This window comes from Alternaria arborescens (assembly GCF_004154835.1).
Source record: "Alternaria arborescens strain FERA 675 chromosome Unknown contig_6, whole genome shotgun sequence".
In the NCBI taxonomy this organism is placed as follows: domain Eukaryota; kingdom Fungi; phylum Ascomycota; class Dothideomycetes; order Pleosporales; family Pleosporaceae; genus Alternaria; species Alternaria arborescens.
In genome coordinates, this window is record NW_021167861.1 from 1,304,032 (window position 1) to 1,325,403 (window position 21,372).

Sequence of the window (21,372 nt, forward strand, 5' to 3'; positions counted from 1 at the left end):
CGTATGCATGAGGGTAATCGGTCCGTCTAGCCATCCACGAAACGTTTGATATCCTCTCTGCTAGCTCGCACCTCCAGTCTCGGCGCTTCCCTGAAGGCATCTTCAATGTCTGGTATGAAACGGGAGGTGGCCATCAGGCGGACGTCCCGGGCTGTCTGGAGATCTCGGAGTTTGGCCAGGACCAGGCGACGAGTATCTTCCTGACATTCATCCAGTGCATCGATCACCAAGTATACGGTAGGATAATGTGCCAGGACGTCTCGCAATACGCTGCAAATCTCGTCGAGCGATGGCTTGGTCCCTCGGTTCGCATGCTTCTGATGTAGTTGCTCTACGTGAACCACTGTTGACAATCGACCCCGGACTAGCTGCTTCAGAATAGCTGCCAGTAGGTTCGAAACACCCTGCTCCTCCCGAGCTTTGTAGTTGCAGTACACATAAGCAACCCTATGTAAGCCTTTCTGCATTGTGTTTAGCACATGATTAATCGCAGTAGCTGCGATCATGGTCTTGCCAGCTCCTGGGATTCCTGGACAGAAGAGTGTGGCCTTGGTCTCCCTGAGCCAATGCGCTAACTCAGGTGCATCCAGAAACCACTGGGCGGTCCCTTCCTGCCTGCGCTGTATGATGTCCGATTGCTGCGAGGGAAAGTCGGAAGCTGATATCCAATCTAGAAGCGTGTGGTGCTTTGCCGAGCCTTGGTTATGCCGAATCATGTCTAACTTAGATGTAACAGCGGGCATGTAGTTTCTGACGGCCTCAGTGTCTTTCTTGATGGCTCCAAGAGATTTACTAAGGTATGTAAGCGATGTTGCGTTAGCACAACTGTCCCAGAGCTTACAGTGCAGGTTGTTCAATTTCATTCAGCAGCCGCTTCATCGCCCTGAGCCGTTGCTCTCCGTATATGAGCGGTAAGTTGATGCCGAATATACCTAGCAGACAATACGCTTCGTCTTCTTCGCGTGTTGTCTGGCGATTTGCCGCCCAGGAAAATCGTTCAGCTACACCAAACTCGGATATTGGTCTTTCTTCCAGTGCTTCAACAGGTATCCCTGTAATCTCGTGTACAGTGTCCTTGAGGGTCTGCTTGTCCCCCAATCGCTCTCCTTCTTTCGAGTAGAATGCGACCGATGCAGGAGCAAGAAGTTCCTGGAGTGTCCAGCCTCTGGTGAACCATCTGCTCTTCCTGAAGGCCGGTTTCCACCTCCGGCACGATTCACTGTCTGCATCGGAAGATTTATACTCAACGTCTGAGAGGTATACATAACACCTCTTTGCGTTTTGATACCAGCCGAACATAGAGTTGATCGCTTCCTGGAGTTCTTGGCTGTTTGTCTTGTCGATGCAGCAGGTGTCTACCCAAAAATATTCCAGACCATCGCGCTTAGCCTGCTGAGCGCAAAAGAAGATCTTTTGATAGCCCTCCTTGACTTTCGCATCAACTTCCTCTATATTGCTATAGTGCCGAAGATCCTTAAAGGTTGCCTCCTGCCCGCCCCAGGTGTGCGACAGGATCGCATACGGGGAGATCTTGTCCCCGATCAAGTCATCGGTCCATTCGAGCCTCCCCTCGCCAGTAGTGTATAGCAGCCGCATCAGGCTGTGTATCTGTCCGTACGCGCGAGCGGTAGAAGGAAGTCTCGGAGCTTAGATGCAAGCTGACGGAATCGACGGCGCGCGGCGGCTGGCTCGCGTAGGGTGTGGAGATCGTAGCTACCGGGTCGTTTCGAATGCTAAGTAACGATTTGCTAAAGTAGAGGTGAAGTTGACTGTCTTGTTGGGTCAGGCTGCATCTTCAACACCCAGGACAGGAGGCGCAGCCCGCCTGCGCCGTGACGTGAGGCTGCCTGGACAAGGCTGACAGCGCATAATCGCGCGACAGCCACCGTGCTGCAAACCGAGAAGCAGTTATTGTCTAAAGACGCGGTCTAATAGTGTAGAAAGCGCGAGTTATAGATCGTCATTTCCTGTAAGAGGATGTTAGGATGTCTGTGTATCGCGTGCTATTTCGTGCAAGGACACACTATCGTAGGGCTCGGAACGCAACGCAGCGACAATAGCGCTGAGAACAGCACAGAACATCTTAAGCGAGGCATTAGTCTAACGCTAACAAGCAGCTCTAACGCGGATAACGAAATGCTACTAGCGTGCATCGTGCTAGAAGCTATGTCCACACAGTCTTCGCCTACCTAATCGCAACCTAAAACTTAAGCAGGGAAAAGAGCATTCTCGTGCACAACCGCGCGGTTGTAAGCGCTTCTAGAAAACTATCAACGAGCGCCACACCTATTTTAAGAGGCATACGGGACTAGCATAGCGCTGTATTGTTTACGATAAGTTACAACAGGCAATAAGAACGCTAGTGCAGGCTCATACATGCTAAGCGATGTTAGCGTATCCCACCAGCTCGGGCTTGTTTTGAGAAATCTCCTGCTTCGCACAACGGGGCTGTCGGCATGCTCGCTCTCACATCGGAGCGATCTCACGAGCGTGGGAAGTCGATCTTCCTACGTCGCGCTTTCTACACAACCCTCCGAGCGCTTTAGTGGTCCCTAAGGTTAATAATAGACAGGGGGGTATCGCTAACAAGTTAATTAACGACAGTAACAAAACAATCAATATCGCAGCCTACATAGCAGCGATTTATGTCGGACGCTAACGTGCTTAAAGAGCAACAGCCTTACATTTATAGTACACTAATAGCAGTTTTACAAGCCTACAGTTGGGAGACGCCGAAGCTCCGAATCGTCAACCTGTCTCGCGACGTAGTGTGTCTCCTCACTCAGGGACGCACCTTAGCCGTGCCAAAGTAAATTTTGCCGACCTCTCTGAAGAGCACATCAATGCTGCCCTCTGGTCTCGGAGCCGCTCTCTGGTTCAGTGGACTAGCTACAGCCAGTATAGATGCGAGGAGGAGGGGCGCAGTCTTCATGATGGGTGGTAGTCGCGGATGAAGGAAGAATTGGGAGTGAGAAGTAGAGAGGTGTTTTGCGAATCTATGCTTCGGGGATAACCTTTATAATGGCTTTGCAGCTAGCACAGCGTCTAACATACCACTTCGTACAGACTCTCGCTCTCAATCAGGTCATCTCCACAAATCCTTAGTGTACAGTGATGTTGTGGCTTGCTATGCTCCAGATGGTATGGTTAGGAAGCTCCACTAGAGAGTCCGTGCCATCGTGTTTCCAGGCCTCCAATCCTGCAGGCTAGACCGCGGTTTATCAGGAGCCGAGGGGCGCCGGAAATAAAAGCATCGACGAGTGCAACTGACCTCAGGCGCCTCTCGTCGCACTATACATGGCTGCTATCAGCCTAGGATTACCGGATATCTGTTTCCCTCTAGAAAGAGAGGATTCGTATAACTTACTGTGTGGTAGTATAACGATGTCACATCGCCACTGATCGTGGTATACCCACTACGAAGTACATTGCCGCTAGCGAGCCGGTCCTTTAACGCATGCCCCACTGAGGACTTAGGCGTCCCAGATCGTTGGTGCTAGATCGTGGTCGGAAGATTCTGGCTTTCCAGGATTCTAGAAATCGGCCATTTCGATGTTTCGATCGACGGAATCGTACGAGGGAAGTACGGCGAAGAGCAGCGTCACAGCAGGCGAAGCAGGCAAAGTACGAAAATAATACCCATTAAGCAGGTCGGTTTATCGCAGATTTGAGGCTACGGTCTGCACTTCTACCACTTCCTGATTGTTAACGCATATTTCAGTGGTTGCTTCTGTCCGCTCACATGCTAGATTGTATGGCCCAACAGGTGCTGAACATCTTCTGTGTCGAACATTATCCCCGGCTCGATATCTTCCCAGTAAATATACAGCGCATCGTTATTCAATTCTTCCAACTCCGGTGGCATGAAGACTAGCTGTTGCCAAAGCCAAGTCCAGAAGTCGCGTAAACGCCGTCCACATTTCGCCATGCATTCTTTGGAAGACTTGTAAGTTACCTCTAGATATCTTAGACAATGATCCTTGGCCCTGTACGGTGGTGCGTCTTCGTCTAACAACGTATGCCATTTACAACCCAGCAGCACATCTCGAACAGTAACACGCAGCTTGAACCTAACACCATGATCATCGCGACACGACTCCAAAGCCGGAGAACGTGTTGACAGCTTCGTGTATTTCCATTCTCTAGGGCCCGCAGCAAGTGGTCCGCAAGGCTCTTTGTTGCTGAGAAGCAATGGTGGTGGATAACATCCACGGTTGCTTGTGAGCGATGGCCGGTAAGAAAAATAGTCTTCTGCAGCCACAGGCCGAAGTTGTTCGCGTGTCCCGGTATGTTTGACCACGCGTGTGCTTGTTTGACTATTCATCGCTCTGTCTACGTTCTTAAAACACGTGTGAACGACGTCAGAAAACAGTGAACTGCTGGAGAAATTGTTGGATATAGCAGCAAGCTCACTTTGTGAAGATAGAAGCTCTGGGCTTTGTTGTTGTTCGCCGAGCTAACCTCTTAGTCTCGCATGCGTGGTTCACGCACAATGCTCATGTGTCTCGGTGTTCAACAAACTATTTCTAGTGCAGGTAATGTCGTCCATGGTATCGCACCGGTATCAAAGAGGCGAATCCCGCTAGATTACAACCTCTGTTTCGCCAACATAGACCCATTCGCCGTCGTCGCGTATGCGCCATGGACTTGCAAAGATCTGGCTCTTCTCGCTAGTATCAAATTCGTCCACCTGCAGATACCACCGTTGCCAAGTAGGATCCCAAACCCAGTCTTCCCAAGCACCAAGCATCTCTGCTGCAACATTCGGCATCAGATTGACACCAGACATGCTCACGTGCTCCCAAACGTTTCTGATTTCGTTTAACTTCCATCGTGAAAGATAGACCCAGACCTGTTGAGCGGGTATGTAGGTGTAGAACTCATGCCATGTGGGATCCCAAGTCCAGGTGTATGATGACAAGGTAGTTTGTGGAGTATTCTGTTGAGTTGATTTTGTAGAGTTGATCAAATGGTCCAATAGTGTAACAGCGTTGGAAAGGTCAGCGAGGTCCAGAATTGCCGATATTGACAGATTGGGTAGCTGTTGTGGTGGCTGCCAGTCACCTCTGGATCGCAGCTGCTGTTCTGAGATCTGTAGCCGTTCTTTCAAAACTTGCAATTGATCCTCGGTCTCCTTGTCGGCAGACGTTACGCTTACGTATGCCATGTTCGCTTGATCGTTGGTAGGAGCTATTGGTCTTAACACAAAGCCCTCGCGTCCTGCTTTTGCGTCTCTTATAAACTTCCGTATCGTTTGCTGAAGCGTGACAACAGTCTCTGTAAGATCTGTCGCTCGATCGCCGTTGACTGCTGCAGATGCCATATTCAATCTCTTCGTGCTCTGGACCAAGTTCTTCTAGACCCCCAGCTTATAGCTTCTTCCGATAGGCTTCAGTAAAAGTATATTAGACAGGTGTTGCGCAGTTTGTTGCAAGTGGTACCGTTGAGTACAGATTGCCGAAGCAGCCGAGTTTTCGCCTTCATCGCCACCACGAGAACTTTGCTTCTTCACCACATCCATCAAGGATCAACATCGAGACAAGCAACTACCATTGCTTCCAACATCAGCGGACAATATCAGTTGCGTTGTGATGATGATGCAAAAGGACGTGGAAGATGAAGTCCGGCGTTTCTTCTGGTCGAAGAGGCTGGGAAGGGATCGTTACGTCATCGTTCCCGTAGGTACGCACGGCAAGCTTCATGTCGCGACATCCACAAGCCATCAAAGCACATGTCAGATAGTGTCTCCAGTGTAACTCAGCAATTTTAGTCTTGGTGACGCGGGTTTTGACTAATGGTGGCTGATACGAAGAGCCAACCGACGGGATCGTCGTAGATCTGACCTTGCAGGCCCGAAACCATGCTAGTTATGAGATATAGAGAAGGACAACAGTTTACCATCAGGTAGGGGTACCGTTGAGACTTCTCAGGAGTTTCTAGTAATGGGTTTCTTATATGAGTACTTCGATTAGAAGAATAATAATATCGTAAGTTCACGATGTTAGCACTTCTGCCTACTCAGTTACCAGCGTTCACAAACCTTATGGCGCGACTCCAGTAACACTATACACACATAACATCTTCCACCATAGATTCCAGAGACGTTTTCCTTTCAATGCCAAATAATCTCTTTATTCCGAATAGGTTCCAAACAACGACAACAACACCCCAAAAATGCACCAGAACCCTCAATCACACTGGCAATGTCACCAACATTCTCCTGCACGTACACACCTACAGAATATCACCCCAAATCATACCACCCAGCCGTCCATTACCGCCCAACCATCTCCTCAGACTACCTCCCTAACGATGAATATCGTTACTTAGTAAAACTGCAAGACCGCTCACGTTTAGAATCCCATTTCGCTCAACCCTCACTACCCTCTTCTTCATACAAGACTCCCCGAAAAACAGCATATCAAGAACAACCTAACTTGAGTCGCGAATGGCGCACAAAGGTTTCCGAGACGGCAAATGCTACTCGCGCGGCATTAGGACCAATTTTCGATTTCACAGAGGAGGGATACGAGCGTATGCAAACAGCAAATAACAATCGATATACTGGTGGTAGGTATCGTGATGAGAGTGAGTATGAAGATTACGTTCCTTCTCGCCGTGTCCATGAGCTCAGCCAGAAATACTGGGATAACGACGAAGGGTGCATGAATGAGCAGTATCGCAAGAACGGTTGTAGTCTGCATTCAGGTAGGCATGTTGGTATCAGTCCTTTAGCACACCCGCACCCTGAGCCTATGCCGCCACTAGGCAGAAAGCGGTATGATAGTGGAATAGGGGAAAGTCCCGTGTATGGACCGACGCCAGAACTCAGTAGTAAGTTTGACTGGAGTAGCGATGAAGACGAGTCGCCGAAACGCAAACGTTGGGGACGTCTTTTTCGGAGTAAGGAAGCTGGATGAGCGATAGGCTTCGTGAATAAGATTCTAGTGGTGAGTGCAACAGGAAAGCAAAGTTCAATGAATAGGGGGAGAGAAAGTATATATTTCTGCCATATCTCGGTGATATACGCAGTGATGGAATATGTACATCGAAAAGTCTCTGTGTCGTCGATACTGCCACGGCAAGGACTTGGCTACTGTGCATGGCAGATCTTTGCGCTTTCACAGACCTAGGCAAAGCCGAAGAACTTCATGTCGTCCGCGCCCCGAATAGGCACGGTGTGTCCAACATTCTGTGCATAGATGCCCTGGACATTAGGACCATAGATAGTCCTCGTGTAACCGCTTTGGGGGTCATTGGCCTTTGTGCTCTGCGGCTTGTTGTAGTCGTAGCCGAAAACGCCAGCCTGTGTGTCTCGTTAGCATTTGACTGACTCATGAGACAACCGCGTAACTACTTACCCATTGCTTCATCGTCTCCTGGTAGTTCTGCGGGCGAAGGGTAGTGTCTGCGCTACCGTGGTAGATCTGCATCTTGGGACGAGCACCAGTGTAGCTGGGGTACATGTTCTTGACAACATTGGCCCAGGCTGCAGGGGTGGCGATAGAGTTACCCTGAGCGCAGGTGCTGTTCCAGGCGTCGACACCACCCGATGCAGAGACGAAGCAGCCGGCGCTTACACCTGAGTAGACAATGGCGCCCTTGAAGAGTTCAGGGTAGGTTGCTGCCATGACGTTCTGAAGAGACGTTAGCATGTCAATACAAGTGGAATTCGAACGAACATACGGTCATCATAGCGCCACTGCTGGAACCGGTAACGAAGACCTTGGAAGCATCCGCCTTGTACTGGCTGACAGTCCACTTGACCATGTTGGCAATGGTGTTGCTGTCTCCTCCACCCTCGTGGCTAAGCGTCGCCTTGCTGCTAACATCCCAGCAAGTACCCTCATGAGGGGAAGATGGGTAGATGACAATGAAGCCATACTGTTCAGACAACGTCTTGTAAGGGCTGCCAGTGTAGTATGCTTGCGCTGATCCAGTGCAGTAATGAATAGCAACGATGACTCCTGGTGAGGCCGCAAGCTTCTTGGGCACATAGATATAGAAGCCCGCTTTGGTAGGCGCAGCACCGAATGAGGTGACTTGGGAGAGGGTGCCAGGCGTCACGGCACGTTTGCCGAGAGTCGCCGCTGCGGCTACAGACAAGAAGCTGGTGACAGCAGTGAGGAAGCGCATGGTGTTGACTAGAGAATGAATGAATGGATGGGTGGTTTCAATTGTCTTGGGATTGGGCCCTCTTATAAAGCTTGTCTTCAGCCGAAGCGTGTGTACGGTTCAAGGGATGCCGTATGCATTAAGAGGATCTCCCCGAAACTATCCAGCAATCAGCAGCAGCGGAAATGAGGTCACGCAGTTCTGGAATAAAGTGTTTCTCCCCACATCTTCGGCGCCACAGCATAGATGAAGAGCCCACGGTTGTTATTCGCCCTCTAGTCGTGCTTGGAAGGGAACTAAAGGCGTATAGATTAAAAGCTTGTTTCCATTAATCCCAGCTCGGCAAAGGCTCCACGCGCGACGTTTCGAACATCTCCCGACCCTTGACCTTTGCCATGTGTTTACCCGGTCCGGGGGAATTTCCTGAAGTAACCCCACAGACTGTGTAAGCATGCGCCATGCATCTGTAGACGACTCGTAATGCCTGGAAGAATTATGTCAATGTCCACCGAGTCGGTGTGGATGGTATGAGCGCGTCTGGAGTAGGGCCGAGGAGTCTGACAGCGTTCCATGGGCCAGATCCAGAACCAAGCCCTGTTCGAGCAACAAGTTCTGGTTCAGCCGTTGCTTGTCGCTTCTTGGTATGCTGGAAGCGTAGTGATGTGGGCTGCCGGATGATGCTGGGGGGTCCAATGGTTTTGACGGTGAAAGTTCTGGCATCGCAAACCTCATGCAACTTCTTCATCATCTCCCAGCCCACATACCGTCTCCTCTTCCCAGACCGCCGAATGTCAGTCCGCCCATGACACCACCACCGCCTCCTCCTCCACCAATGTTCTTCCCTTCGTTGACGGGCCTCTTGGCTACTCTTCCCTGTGCCTTGACGCCTTGAATGACCTTGTCTAACTGCGTCTCCACCACCACGCCGCCTACTATCATCTCACCCAGTGTCGCATGTAGTGTCTCGAAGTTGAAAATCAGATCTAGCTCGCATACGTTTTCAAAGAGGCCGTCGAGCGCCTGCACAAAGACCTGGATCAGATCGAGGAGCGCGAGAGGCGATTCGGTAGACGTGGAAATTACGATAAAGTAGAGGGTCGCGTAGTGGCGGTAGGTGACGAGTGACGGTGTGTCGTTGTGAGGAGTCGTGGGCGTGCTAGATTTGGAGCTGCTGGCGAGGAGTGGTGGGAGGCTAGACGTGTGTTAGCGGGGAGCGGGACTACATTCACGAGGTGACATACGGCAAGAAGTTACATGCTGAGTTTGGACGGTTGGCGACGAGGGTGAAGATCTCGGAAATGAGTCGCTGCTGGACGCTGGTTTCCTGGGCGGTGGTCAGCCAGTCAGTCTCGCAGCACGATGCTAGATGACATGTCGCGTAATACCAGCTGTGTGTAGAACTTGGTCAGGCGCGGCTGGCCGGCGTTGTTGAAGACAAGGACGGCGTTGATCATGGTGGTGATGTTTGGTGATGTTTGGTGGTGTTTGGTGGTGTTTGGTGCTGTTCCTATTGGCTTTTGGACAATGTCCCGCCGAAGGATGCGGGGAGATGGGCGAGGGTCCATGCTCCAGCTCCAGTTGCTTCCAGCCCAGGAACAGAAGCCTCTCTCCCGTCTACTACTCGCCAATCTCCACCACCACCACTAATAATTCTATCAATTGCTCTCTACCCATTCCACATCCATCACAATGAAGCCAGTCACTCGATTTGCCGGCACAGCCATCCGTCGCGCCGCCCGCACTTCCCTTCGCGTCCAGTCGCCCGTCAATTGCATCATCGCTAGCAGGGCCCCAGCTATCAGCCATGCCGCCCCAGTACGCAGCTTCCACGCATCAATGGGCATGAGAGTGGGCATGATGCCCGACTCAGAAGACCCCAAGCCAAAGGAGAGCGAGGCCCACGACGAGCCTGGCAAACCGGCCGAGCTCTCAATAGAGGAGTTCCATGAGCGCGCAGACCACTACCTGGGCGAGCTGCTGCAGAGGTTAGAGGAGGCTCAGGAGAATGACCCGGCGATCGAAGTAGATTACTCGGTAAGTCTACACTACGCAGCATACTCCAGCACTTGACACTAATCCCACCACAGGCCGGCGTCCTCGAAGTCACTTCGCAACAGAATACCTTTGTTTTGAACAAGCAACCCCCAAACAAGCAGATCTGGCTCAGCTCCCCGATATCCGGTCCCAAGCGTTTCGACTGGGTCGTGGCACAAGAGGGCATGGACTTCAAGGAGGGTGGAGGCATCGGCGACTGGGTGTACATGAGGGACGGCAGCTCGCTGACTGAGATTCTCAGGAAAGAGCTGGGCGTTGACGTCAGTGTTGACGATGAGGTCCCGCGTTAGGACAAGCGGGCTATGCCTGGTAGCACACGCTCCATCTAACACAGTGTTGCCCTGAGCACACATGATTCAACGGTAGCGAATAGCGAATAGCGAATAGCGAATAGCGACAATGAAGTTTGATTGCGCACGCTCAACTCTGCTTCCCAGGCTGTGGTCACATGGTATAACCAACATGCTTCAAACGCCCGATATATGCATTACAACGCCGTAGATGCTGAGAGGCTAGGATGAGGTCCTCCTGCGACAGTACGAAAATAGGAACTGGGGAATCTAGGCGGTAATCGCAACGCTCTTAGGCGCATCGTCGTTCTCGGGCGGGAGATCGGACTGTCGCATATTAGTCTTCGCTTCTGACACGTGAGGACAGACACAGCATACCGGGTCGAAGATGATGCGTATCATCAGACTACAGCTGGGGCAGCGCGCAATGTCTTCTCCGTCGCGCATGTCATAGATGGAAATCTCGAAGCGGTCGCCACATGGACATGGGTGGTGGTAGATCTGCAGAGTCTCATCGTAGAAACAGTCTTCGATCTCGACTTCGTCGTAGAGGTTGACTTCTTCGTCGGCCATGGTCTTGTGGGCGTGCGCGTGCGTGCAAAGAGCGGATGAGTTTGTCGGCGACTGCGAGGAAGTGGCGGGGTGGGAACTTTTGCCCGCAGCGCACCTCCGGCACGCTAGCCCTCGACCTGCATCAGCCCCAGACTACTACCACCCGCCGTCCATTCACATCACCAAAAGCTCCGAACACGTATAGCAACACGCCGCCCGCCCGCCGTTCTATAGCACCACCCCGTCTGCCACCTCCCCCCTACCATGGGCGCGTGCCTGCCAAATTGATCCACGTCTAGTACCATGGACGATGTCGAGTCGGCGACGGTCAAGCTCGCGGAGCTGCTGCGACACCCGGAGGACCTCGACAAGATACCCGGACTCAAGGCCGAATTCACGCGCAAGAAGGCGGCCGTCGACGGCCAGCTCCGCCATGGTCTCAAGGAGCAGCTCGAGTTGACCCAGTCGGGCATGAGCAGCATCACCGAGGGCCAGCGCACCGTCAACCTGATCAAGGAGGAGATGATGAAGATAGACAAGCTATGCGCCGAGGCCCAGAATATGATTCAGGACTTCCCGCACATCAACCTGGTAGCCCAAACACACAAGAACTTTGAATCCGTCGAGAAGATGCGCAACGACATCGAGGCTTTCGAAGACCGCCTGGAGAACCTCGAGATCCTGCTGGCACAGGACGACGAAGACCCCGCCAACCAGCCCAATTTGTTGCAAGTCCACTACGGCCTGACGCAGCTACGAGACATCCGCGACGAGGCCATGGGCCAGATCAAGAACAGCGATACCTCTACCGAGCTCATCGACAATCTCACACTAGAGAGCGGCGTCACCGTCCAAGACCTCTTCGCGCGCTTGGATGACGTCGTAGAGTGGTTCGACAGACATGTTGGGGAGGCATGCATAAACTTGATACAGCTGGTGCAGACCGACAATGTAGGCATGGTGGTCCGTTTGGCCGTCGTAGTCGAGGAAGAAGAGAAGACGGACAAGAAGATCAAGGCCCTGCAGGATGCGCAGAGGGAGTTCGGTGATCTTGCGTCTCGCTTCAAGTCCATTACCCAAGGACCCAAGGAGCTTCGTGGCTACAAGGAAAAGTTCATCACTTCCATCGAATATGTTTGCAAGGCGGAAATGGACGCGGCGAGAGAAGAATTCATGCAAGACCCGGACAAGATCGAAAAGTCCTTCAAATGGTACTTTAACAACCTCAACACAGTCAAGTTGGGCATGGTCGATCTCATGCCCAAAAAGTGGAAGATCTTCGACACATATACCAACATCTACCACAAGCAGATGCACGACTTTCTTATGGAGTTTGCCGACGATGAAGCTCTTGGACCGCAATACCTGCTAGCTGTCATCAACTGGGTGGACAAGTACTACGTGAAGATGCAGAAGCTTGGGTACTCGGAAGAGCAACTGCAGCCGCATGTCATCGACAACCGCAGTCCCGAGCTGATACGTACCTACCGCTCCGTCATCATTCAAGCCGTCGACCAATATATGGAACGCATTAACAATCAGGATAGACAAAGGTTCCTGGAGCAAGACAAAACAGCATACGAGACCAACTTTGACGGCATCACCCAAACCAGATCACTGGGAGATATGTGGACGCTCTTCAGCCAGAACATTGGTGTCGCCGCCAGTAGTCAGCGTCCTGACGTTGCTGACGGTGTCGTTGACGCCATGTTCCGTGCCTTGTTGTCTCGCCAGCGTATATGGACTCAGCTCATTGATGATGAAAAGACTAAATATCTCGGACCAAATTTCGTGCAAGACGAGGATGAGACCTATGTCTTGCAAGAATGGCTTATCGCGCTCGCAAATGACCAAATCATTTGCATTGACGACGATATTGATGGTAGTGGTGGAGCCTCGTTCTTGACTGTCTTTGAACGCGAAGTCACGCCCATTGTCTCGCAAGACTACATGATCGACAAGCTGGCCAGGAACGTGGATGAAGCGAAGAACGGTTATATCGACATTTCATCTCACTGCATACAAGTTTTTAGCGAGCTCATCTTTATTGTCGATCTCAAGCCTGTGCTTGGCAAGTTCTTTACACCGGAGTGGTACTCGAGGACTGATATGGCTTCTATCATCACAACTTTCAAAGACTATGTGGAGGAGTTTATCCCCCGCATTCACCGCTCGCTGCGGGATCTTATCATCGACTCTCTCGCCGATGAGTTGCTTGTTCAGTATCTTGGGGCCGTGCGCAACAAGGGTGCCAAGTTCAAGAGAACGGACCAGTTTGCAGCAAAGATGAAGGACGATCTTCTCACAGCATTCGAATGGTTCAGGACATTCGGCGAGCAAGGTGCCGACATCATGCAGCGATGGCGCGCTGTGCAGGAGTTCCTCAAGCTGCTTGAATGCGACAAGTCGCAAGTGCAGTTTGCGTACGTTGAGTTCAAGACTGCTTATCGCGATGTCACTATTACATGGGTGGAAGCCGTATTGAAGACGAGGGACGACTTTGACCGGAGCATGTTGAACGCGGTTAAAGCAAAGGCTGCAGAACCTATTGGGGAAGAGTCGCCCCCTGATCCGATTATGGGCAGGGTGAAGTAGAGCTGATTTTGGCATTTTTCGGCTGCTGAGGCGTAAGCATGTCTGGCGTTGGAGGTGTATTCATACTGGGTCAGTGTTGCAGCCACCGGAACGCGGCATCACTAACGACTCTAGAGCAATACGGTATACCCCGGATTTCTGTTCGTTGCTAGATTAGCGAATACGAAGTTCCTCACATCACCTTCTGTCTACTTGACGATCAGCTTACTATGGTTTTCTCGTCGCAATACCTTTGCTCTTCCAGTATGACGTCTGCGACTCCCCGCCCACAGCTCGCGGTCTCCTTTCATGCATAAAAAGCGGATTTGAGCGAGAATAAGAGGCAAGATCGACAGGTACATTTCCTTACCTGCGGAACATTCATGTTCACTCAAGTAGCCTAAACGGAAAGGGGCTAGCGTCAGGGGTCCACCAACGTCTCAGAATGGTGGAAGGCGCCGCGTGCTAATATCGTGCCGCTCCTATCAAAATGACCTTCATATGTCGGCCGCTTTGTTAGTTGGTGGTTTGATTGGGGATGTTTCGAAACAACATGTTCTCCAAAGACACGTCGAATGCCTTGATGCCAAAGTATTCAACGACTATGAAACGAAAAAAAGTACAACGCAAATTCATGCGCGCAAACAGAAACCACAAAAAGCCCAGAAGACGCGCAACACTCCCCCACTACCATTGACGCAACTTTACTGCTTTCAAAACTTCAAGCATCGCGCTCCTACCACCCGTCGATCAACCAACACAATCTCCGCTATCGCTCATCCCAACCTGTGAACCTTTCACGTAGCTCGCCACACCTGTCGTGCAAGGATCTCCCATCCAATCTAGACTACCAGCCGCGAGGAAATGAATCACTGCAGTCGATCGTTGAGCGAGGCTGGCGCGTCCTAATCCACATGCGATACCACCCTTCCATCTCTCCGTCATATGACTGCTAATATGAGCCCTGTATAAGACCCTGTGTACCGCCTCGTGTCCTACCTCTCATTCTTCTTCTTCATCCTACGATCTCCAATAATCAATAGTACTTAGTATACTATTAGCCACTCTTTTTTACCTTGCAAGCCAAGTCCAACCACAGTCTTTACTACCAACAACTCGACGTTTGTCTCTTTTGATACCCATCTTCTTACATTCACCAACACCTTTCAACAAACCATCAACCATCAAAATGCGTTTCTCCATCGTCGCCGCTTCTCTCATCGCAGCTGTCGCTGCCCAGTACCCCTCTGCTTCTGAGGAGGTCTGCTCTGCTGCCGTCACTGTCACCGTCACCGAGTAGGTCTGCCCTTACATATCCCTGCTATCCTATCACATTCAATTCCTTCTCGTCTATATTCAGATTATTAACAACTCCCTCCAGGACTCTGGCACACACCCCTGTCGCCCCCTCCATGTCCAGCGCCTACTACCCCACCACCACCCCTATGGCCGCTACCCCCTCATCCCCCGCCCCCGTCATGGGCGGCACCGGCGTTCCCATGGTTCCCGATGCGTCTTCCGTCGGCACCATGCCCGTCGCTTCCGGCACTGCTGCCCCAAGCGGTAGCGGAACCGGTGCTCCTTACCCCGAGTTCACTGGCGCTGCTTCCGGTCTCAAGGTCGGCGGTGCGCTTGCCGGTGTTGGTGCCGTTGCTGCTCTCTTCTTGTAGAGAGTGAAATCTTGCTAGTGGGAGGAGAGCGGGAAGGAGATTGTTGATACGATACCCTAGGGGATTAAGATACTGTTTCTTGTGTAGTCTTTGAATTGATGTGGTTTGAGCCGGATGTGGCTTAGCTTTGTATGACATCTCTCCATATGATGTTGAGACCGTGATCGATAGTGATGTGTAGGTGCAGTGAAGAACCGATGAAAGTTAGTGCAAGAGACAGCGAGATTGATATTTATTCAGTCGCCAACGATGGATCGTTGACAAGACTGTGTCTATGAGATACTAATAGCGAGCACAGCATGTATAACTATGATTTCCTCATCTTCTTAATTTTTCGTTGTATTCTCTTCCAGAGAATCCTCAAACCATTACCACTACCGTCACCCCTATTCTTCTTCACTAGTTTACGACTCGGCATTTGAATCATTCTATGGTACCCACTCTCCCTCGCGGCCGGATGCGACACCGGCTTTAGGTAATGCGACGGCGGCGGGTAGTAATCAAAGTCCGGTCCCTTGATAATCGGTAATGCGCCCTGAATCTCTGGGCCCAATACCACATCATCCACGTTTTCTTCTCGGATAGGTATTGCTTCAACCTGTATCAACTCCTCCAATTGTTCGATAGCGACATCTGGCTCTATAGCAACATTTAGCAGTTCTTCAGTAAGGTCTGTACTCCATCGTGTCGCATCTTCGCCATCTTCATGTTCTTCAGCATAAAGACCCATATCGCTGGGAAGAATGTCACTTAAATGTGTTGTCTGGGGTGCCAAATTGCTTTCCACAACTGTTTCGGCAGTAGATAAGTCTGTGCTAATAGACGAGTGAACGGATAGTGAAGGGTCGGAGTTTATACCGTCATCGTGGAAGCTACGAGGTGTCGGATAGGCTGGTAGTGTTGATATGGGTGTGGAGAGATGACGATTGCGGAAGAGAGCGAGGTGTGGTGATGGAGGTAATACGGGAGATGGAGGCAGAACAGGAGAATCGCCACGAATACTTGTTGAGCTCGAAGACGAAGTGGCGCTGAGGAGGAAAGTTTGGTACCCAGCAAATGGGGGGAGGGTAGGTGGATTGACATGGAAGGTTGTGGTCGTGGGAGTTGGACTGAGGAGGAAGGTCTGTTGAACTGGAGGATTAGTGGTAATGGTCATGTCCTGACGACGTCGAGGCATCGTCGACATTTTTTGTGCGGACTTCATCATAGGACGTGGGCGGACAATGGGCCAACGGATGATGGGCCGACGGATGACGGATCGGTGGATAATAGGCTGAGGGGCGGTAGGTCGAAGGCTGGTTGGTGTGAGTGGTGTTAACTGGGACGGTGCCTTCCAAGGAAGACATGTCAGTCGATAAAGAATAAGTGCTGCGTATATGTACATTGGAGCTGGGCTATATGGTAGAAAATGGTGAGGTATGTATGTTTTTCTTATCACATAAGTAGTATATTAAGGTCTAGTTTGACAAGGGCATTGTTTTTCGGAATATACGTAGAACAAAGACGTGATTTGAGTAGTAAAATCGAGGAGGAAGACAAAGACTCAATCATGTTGGCTTTTACAAGCATCAATGAGACTGAGGTACTGTAACCGTCTAGCTCAATGTAGATATGTGATTCGACTCACTATGCATTTCGCCTGGCTGGGGCTCACATACGTAGCTAACCAGATTCCCGATCCGGAAGACTACTTGCTCTCCAAAGCAATGTCTCGGATTAGTTTCCGCACCTCGTCATCATCCAGCGGCTCGACTCTCAGCTTGTTGTCATCCAACTGCATTATAGCACCCCATTTCGTTCCATACTGCATTCGTAACATTTAGTTCTTCCTAGAGTAGTTGTTTGTCCTTATTTTAACTAGCTCTTCGACTCTGGCGTTAACGTTCGCAACTTCTTGAGCGAGCTTGTTGACTTTACGTTCGACATTTGAAGGTTTGCCAGACAATCCTTAAACGCTCGTTCGGGTGGTGCGGACATCGTCCCTAAGCGCACTGATAGCCTCGAAAGTCTTCTTCAATTTCGTACTGTCAGATGAGCATTCCCAGAGTCACTAGATTGAGGTAGAAAAAAGTATTGAGGAATTGCAACGATCATGATGGCGCAGACTAGGATGGATTGGGATGGGTACTAAGGATATGAAGCGCAACATACTTGAAAAAAAAGGAGTCTTCAGCTATTCCCGGTCGCGAGCAATTTGCGACCAAAGATCGTCACCATCAGTCTCAGAACTCTGCTCCTCAGTACGAAGAACAGGACGCATGTGATGATCCAAACGCACTACCTTCTTCTCGCCCGTTTTTGAATTCGTGACCGTCATGGTTCTTGGTCTCGGTGAGTTATCAAGCTGGCCGTAAAAGCCATCACGATCAAACCCGTGACCGAAATTGTGGGAAGAGGGCTCGTATGTTCTATCCCTCACTTTGTTCACAGCGACTTCCCCACCAAGTTTGAAACGAGCCCGGAGATCGGAACAACTACTTACGAGGCGAAGTTCCATCGTACGCCGGTCATCGATAGCTTCTTTAGCGGGGTCCTTGTTACTCGCCATCCACCTCTTCCACTCACGCAATGTCTCATTCTCTTCACTCAATTCAGCCAAGTCGGTCGTGCGTTGGGTAACGATCGTCGACGCACGCCGTCTATCCGACCTAGGCCTAGGGTCAGCATCGTACGTGTTTGTATGCGGAGCAAATTGAGCCCGTGAGTCAATTCTATGACCTACTTGGATCAGTGTATACGGAGACGCCATTCCAGTCAGATGTTGAGGCCGTGGCAGTGATGAATCTGTAGGTACGATGCGTTGGGTGTGTAGTGTAGGAGCCATAGGTATGTTAGCCCGATTTCTGGTATCTCGTCTGGTAGTCCAATCTCTCGACTCTGATAATTCCTCGTTGGTGAGGCGCCGAGTGTGGTGCGTAGGAATTTTGTGTCCGATAGCCAAGTTTCTCTGCCCTAGTTGTTCTTTGGCGAAGCGCTCACTTCGAAAGGCAGGACGAATATTGCGTCTATTAACCATGATTTTCCGCTCTAGTGTCTTTGGTGAGGTTTAGTGGGGTTGCTGGTCCTTGTTTCGTCGCAATCGTTGTGCCAAGAGACTGGCGAGTGTAGTATCTAAACGGCTAGAGTTACGCTTTAGGTATGCTCGTCCTATTATGGTCAATGGAACCAGTTGTGGAGAATCGAAGGTACGCGACTCACGTTCCTGACAGTTGGTATCTTGTATTGGAAAAGATGGCCTGAAGCTGTGCGACGCAGCTCTGGGCACGGTTTGTTACGGTCGATGAGATCGCCGTTGAAGTCTAAGACTATAGCGTAAACCTTTCCCGCCTGGCCAGGGTAGATATGGCTGAAAAGCTGTCCGTTTTCTCTGCGTCGAAGTTGTGGATGAAGTCCAGGTTGGGATGGTTCGCTGTTAAGTTTTAGGAGTACAGCGTCGAGGTGATATGTGCTAGATTTCATGTTGACAGAGTTATGAGAATGTTGTTATATCAGCGTCAGAAGAACATTGTGCCATGAGACGACAGCTCGCTGTGCACACTTAACGCGACAAGGCTTCACAGCAGGGACTGTCTCTGACTGACGAGAAGGCAAAGACGTGTCTCAGAACAGCAAACTGACTGATTGTATGAAGTACCTTTAATTCCATGATATGCAAACCAACGGTGTCTGCAAAAGCGATGCGTTGAAGAGATCTAAACTTCGTGTAGATTGCCGTAAGTAAGGTATCAACGCCACCTAGATGAACGCCTATGCGTGAATCCCATTTTGGATGATCGGACGCGCCAAGCAGTTTGGTTCGCGGGCCGTCGTAGACTGTACAAATATTACGAACCTCCTCTTCCATACTCAGCGCCGGCTCTTAAGTCCTGCCCGTGCGGCAGTTGATCGTCGCTCCGGTTTCGATTCGTCTCCGCTCTCGGAGTCGCCATCTTCCAGGTCGTCGCTCATGGGTTCCGACATATCCTCGCCCTCGCCCTCGTCATCGTCCGTCTCTTCCGCCTCGTCGTCGATAAGGTCCTCGTCAGAACCTTCGCTGCCTTCATCAGAAACGTCCTCCATCTCCATATTCAGGCCCATGTCGTCTGAAGAGCTTTCATCTTCATCGTCCATCTCCGCGCGCGATCGTTTCGGGGTCGCAGTGGCACCATCGACAGACTCATCATCGGAGACATAGTCGTCCTGACCCTCGACATAGACTAGCGCTTCGTCGGCATCGTCGTTGGCGGCTTGGTTCCGTTTCCTCAGATCAAGTTGAGCTTGGAGCATATCCAGGCGACCTTTCAACGACATGAGCGGCATGAGACCGCTCGAGCGCTCTTTCAAAACTTTGTTAAGTGCGGTGAGCTGCTTGACGATTTGTGGTTGGGAAGCGAGGTATCCACCGTGGGCCTGTTGATGTGTCAGTTGTTGCCTCCTTCAAGTCGGATGCGGATTGCTTACAGCAAGACTCCATTGCACCCAAGCCATCAACATGCCTGCCCGGCCAGGGCTTCGGTGAAGTCGCTCAGCCAACCTCTGCAATAATGTGCCAACCAATGGCGATGGCAACCGCTCTACAGTAGCGTATACTGACTCTACATCCACAACCTGGAGACATGAATCAAGAAGCTCCTTGTCGTTGGTGCGCAGGGCTTGGGTAAGGACAGTGCCGAGAGAGTTTGCGTTCGGCGGTGCAAGAGGGCGGTTCTTGGTCGTCGTTACTGTGCGCTCGGGGTTGGGGTCAAATGCATCTTCTACGCTGATGATTCGTGATTCTTGAACAGGCTCAGGGCCTTCTGCGCGCAGCCGGTCCCCAAACGTAAGCTCTTCTGGCTCCGCGGCATTGTCGTCATCGGCGGCGGCGCCGTTCGGTGTGGGATCCTCCTGCTCACTCTCTGAATCGTCTTCACTCTCTTCCTCGGCGCTGCTGATCTCAATGACGTCTGCATCCAGCATGTGCGCATCGGCCGGGCCTTCGACAACAGCAGTGGCGTCGTCGACTCTGTCTGCTCGCGCGTTCTTTGGGCCATTTGTCTTTGCCGTGGGCTTTGCCGCATTTCCATTCACTAATGCTTTGAGGCCATTCTGACGGACTGTCGCAGATGATTGCGCCAACTTGGGCTTCTTCGCCGGTCGGCGGTCGTGATTCTTCGGGGTTGCTACTGCGGCGGGCATTGTGGTAGGCACAGCGGATGTCGAGAGGTCGCTGACTGGGCGCGTGGATGCCTTGACCGGAAGTTTGTTCAAGGCTGTGGTGCTGCAGCCTGAAGCAATGCGCAAGATGCAAGTGGTCGCAAAAAATTTGGAAAGAGCGAATTACCCACCCCTGCACGCACGGGCCTTGTTGACAGGGATCATAGTGTAGAGCTGTCGAGCTCGCTGCGACGCGTCGACGGCATCTGTTCCAGCAACAAAGTCATCGGGAGGGTAGCAGAGCCGTCCAAGTTGAACGCGCAGGTGTCGGAAGAGAGCAGATAATCCCAAAACGCGGCGTTGCGGGTGCGGATGCTCAAGTGGTCGGCAAGGACACGTACCCGTCCAGGTTAGTGGCAGGTCAGGGGCTGCTGCGAGGCTTGGCTCGGAGATGGAAGGGCCGGGCTACTTAACCCCAATGCCTCTCCTCTCGCGTCTGTCTTCGACGTTCTTGAGTCCATTTTCTTGATCTGCCTCCAATCAATACGCGCCTGCTCCCGATCACCCAACCTTACTCGCACTCCCCCGCCACACCTTTGTCACCTGTCCGAGATCCGTCACATCTCGACAAAAGTCTAGGCTGCTGCACCAAGTAAATCCGACATAATTAATATTGCGCATCCATCCCCCGTCTGTCTGCACCCGCTTGACACTAGCGCTCACCGCCCGCCCGTCTGAGCATCCAGCCCGCCGTCACCATCCGTGCACTCCATCACCAACGTTTGTGTTGTTGTCGCACATCTTGAGAGAGGGCGCACAGCTGCACCACTCCGTTATTGCCTCTGCCTTCCACGCGCTTGGCCCAACATAACAAACGCGTCGGCGCTATAAAGTCTGACTCATCACCGACCGCCGTCCACTCTTTGATACCTCGCCGCCGCCACCATCTGGTACGTAGTCACGTGCGTTTCAGCCTCTGCAACATATATTCCTCACTGCCCCTC

General features: G+C 51.5%; 11 protein-coding genes across 11 annotated transcripts; 3 read left to right on the plus strand and 8 right to left on the minus strand.

Annotated features, from left to right (window-relative positions):
* Positions 1-26: 26 nt before the first annotated feature.
* On the minus strand, positions 27-1,596 carry AA0111_g3695 (hypothetical protein; the record flags this gene model as incomplete). The annotated part of the gene is made up of 2 exons (XM_028649609.1): positions 27-792; positions 842-1,596. The coding sequence occupies 2 exons, from the start codon at positions 1,594-1,596 to the stop codon at positions 27-29; spliced, it is 1,521 nt and encodes a 506-aa protein (XP_028508734.1).
* A 1,186-nt stretch (positions 1,597-2,782) lies between these two features.
* AA0111_g3696 (hypothetical protein) lies at positions 2,783-2,932 on the minus strand (the record flags this gene model as incomplete). The annotated part of the gene is made up of 1 exon (XM_028649610.1): positions 2,783-2,932. The coding sequence occupies one exon, from the start codon at positions 2,930-2,932 to the stop codon at positions 2,783-2,785; it is 150 nt and encodes a 49-aa protein (XP_028508731.1).
* Positions 2,933-4,582: 1,650 nt separating this feature from the next.
* AA0111_g3697 (hypothetical protein) lies at positions 4,583-5,323 on the minus strand (the record flags this gene model as incomplete). Its single annotated transcript, XM_028649611.1, has 1 exon — positions 4,583-5,323. The coding sequence occupies one exon, from the start codon at positions 5,321-5,323 to the stop codon at positions 4,583-4,585; it is 741 nt and encodes a 246-aa protein (XP_028508732.1).
* A 1,806-nt stretch (positions 5,324-7,129) lies between these two features.
* AA0111_g3698 (putative acetylxylan esterase A) lies at positions 7,130-8,136 on the minus strand (the record flags this gene model as incomplete). The annotated part of the gene is made up of 3 exons (XM_028649612.1): positions 7,130-7,306; positions 7,362-7,637; positions 7,687-8,136. 3 exons carry the CDS (start codon positions 8,134-8,136, stop codon positions 7,130-7,132), a joined length of 903 nt encoding a protein of 300 aa, XP_028508725.1.
* A 723-nt stretch (positions 8,137-8,859) lies between these two features.
* Positions 8,860-9,569, minus strand: AA0111_g3699 (hypothetical protein; the record flags this gene model as incomplete). The annotated part of the gene is made up of 3 exons (XM_028649613.1): positions 8,860-9,307; positions 9,357-9,439; positions 9,501-9,569. The coding sequence occupies 3 exons, from the start codon at positions 9,567-9,569 to the stop codon at positions 8,860-8,862; spliced, it is 600 nt and encodes a 199-aa protein (XP_028508726.1).
* Positions 9,570-9,804: 235 nt separating this feature from the next.
* On the plus strand, positions 9,805-10,460 carry AA0111_g3700 (hypothetical protein; the record flags this gene model as incomplete). The annotated part of the gene is made up of 2 exons (XM_028649616.1): positions 9,805-10,149; positions 10,203-10,460. The coding sequence occupies 2 exons, from the start codon at positions 9,805-9,807 to the stop codon at positions 10,458-10,460; spliced, it is 603 nt and encodes a 200-aa protein (XP_028509210.1).
* Positions 10,461-10,730: 270 nt separating this feature from the next.
* On the minus strand, positions 10,731-11,033 carry AA0111_g3701 (hypothetical protein; the record flags this gene model as incomplete). Its single annotated transcript, XM_028649617.1, has 2 exons — positions 10,731-10,787; positions 10,839-11,033. The coding sequence occupies 2 exons, from the start codon at positions 11,031-11,033 to the stop codon at positions 10,731-10,733; spliced, it is 252 nt and encodes an 83-aa protein (XP_028509051.1).
* Positions 11,034-11,315: 282 nt separating this feature from the next.
* On the plus strand, positions 11,316-13,607 carry AA0111_g3702 (hypothetical protein; the record flags this gene model as incomplete). Its single annotated transcript, XM_028649618.1, has 1 exon — positions 11,316-13,607. One exon carries the CDS (start codon positions 11,316-11,318, stop codon positions 13,605-13,607), a length of 2,292 nt encoding a protein of 763 aa, XP_028509052.1.
* Positions 13,608-14,775: 1,168 nt separating this feature from the next.
* Positions 14,776-15,256, plus strand: AA0111_g3703 (hypothetical protein; the record flags this gene model as incomplete). The annotated part of the gene is made up of 2 exons (XM_028649619.1): positions 14,776-14,882; positions 14,968-15,256. 2 exons carry the CDS (start codon positions 14,776-14,778, stop codon positions 15,254-15,256), a joined length of 396 nt encoding a protein of 131 aa, XP_028509053.1.
* A 307-nt stretch (positions 15,257-15,563) lies between these two features.
* Positions 15,564-16,442, minus strand: AA0111_g3704 (hypothetical protein; the record flags this gene model as incomplete). The annotated part of the gene is made up of 1 exon (XM_028649620.1): positions 15,564-16,442. The coding sequence occupies one exon, from the start codon at positions 16,440-16,442 to the stop codon at positions 15,564-15,566; it is 879 nt and encodes a 292-aa protein (XP_028509054.1).
* A 2,660-nt stretch (positions 16,443-19,102) lies between these two features.
* On the minus strand, positions 19,103-20,410 carry AA0111_g3705 (hypothetical protein; the record flags this gene model as incomplete). Its single annotated transcript, XM_028649621.1, has 2 exons — positions 19,103-19,645; positions 19,697-20,410. 2 exons carry the CDS (start codon positions 20,408-20,410, stop codon positions 19,103-19,105), a joined length of 1,257 nt encoding a protein of 418 aa, XP_028509055.1.
* Positions 20,411-21,372: the final 962 nt, after the last annotated feature.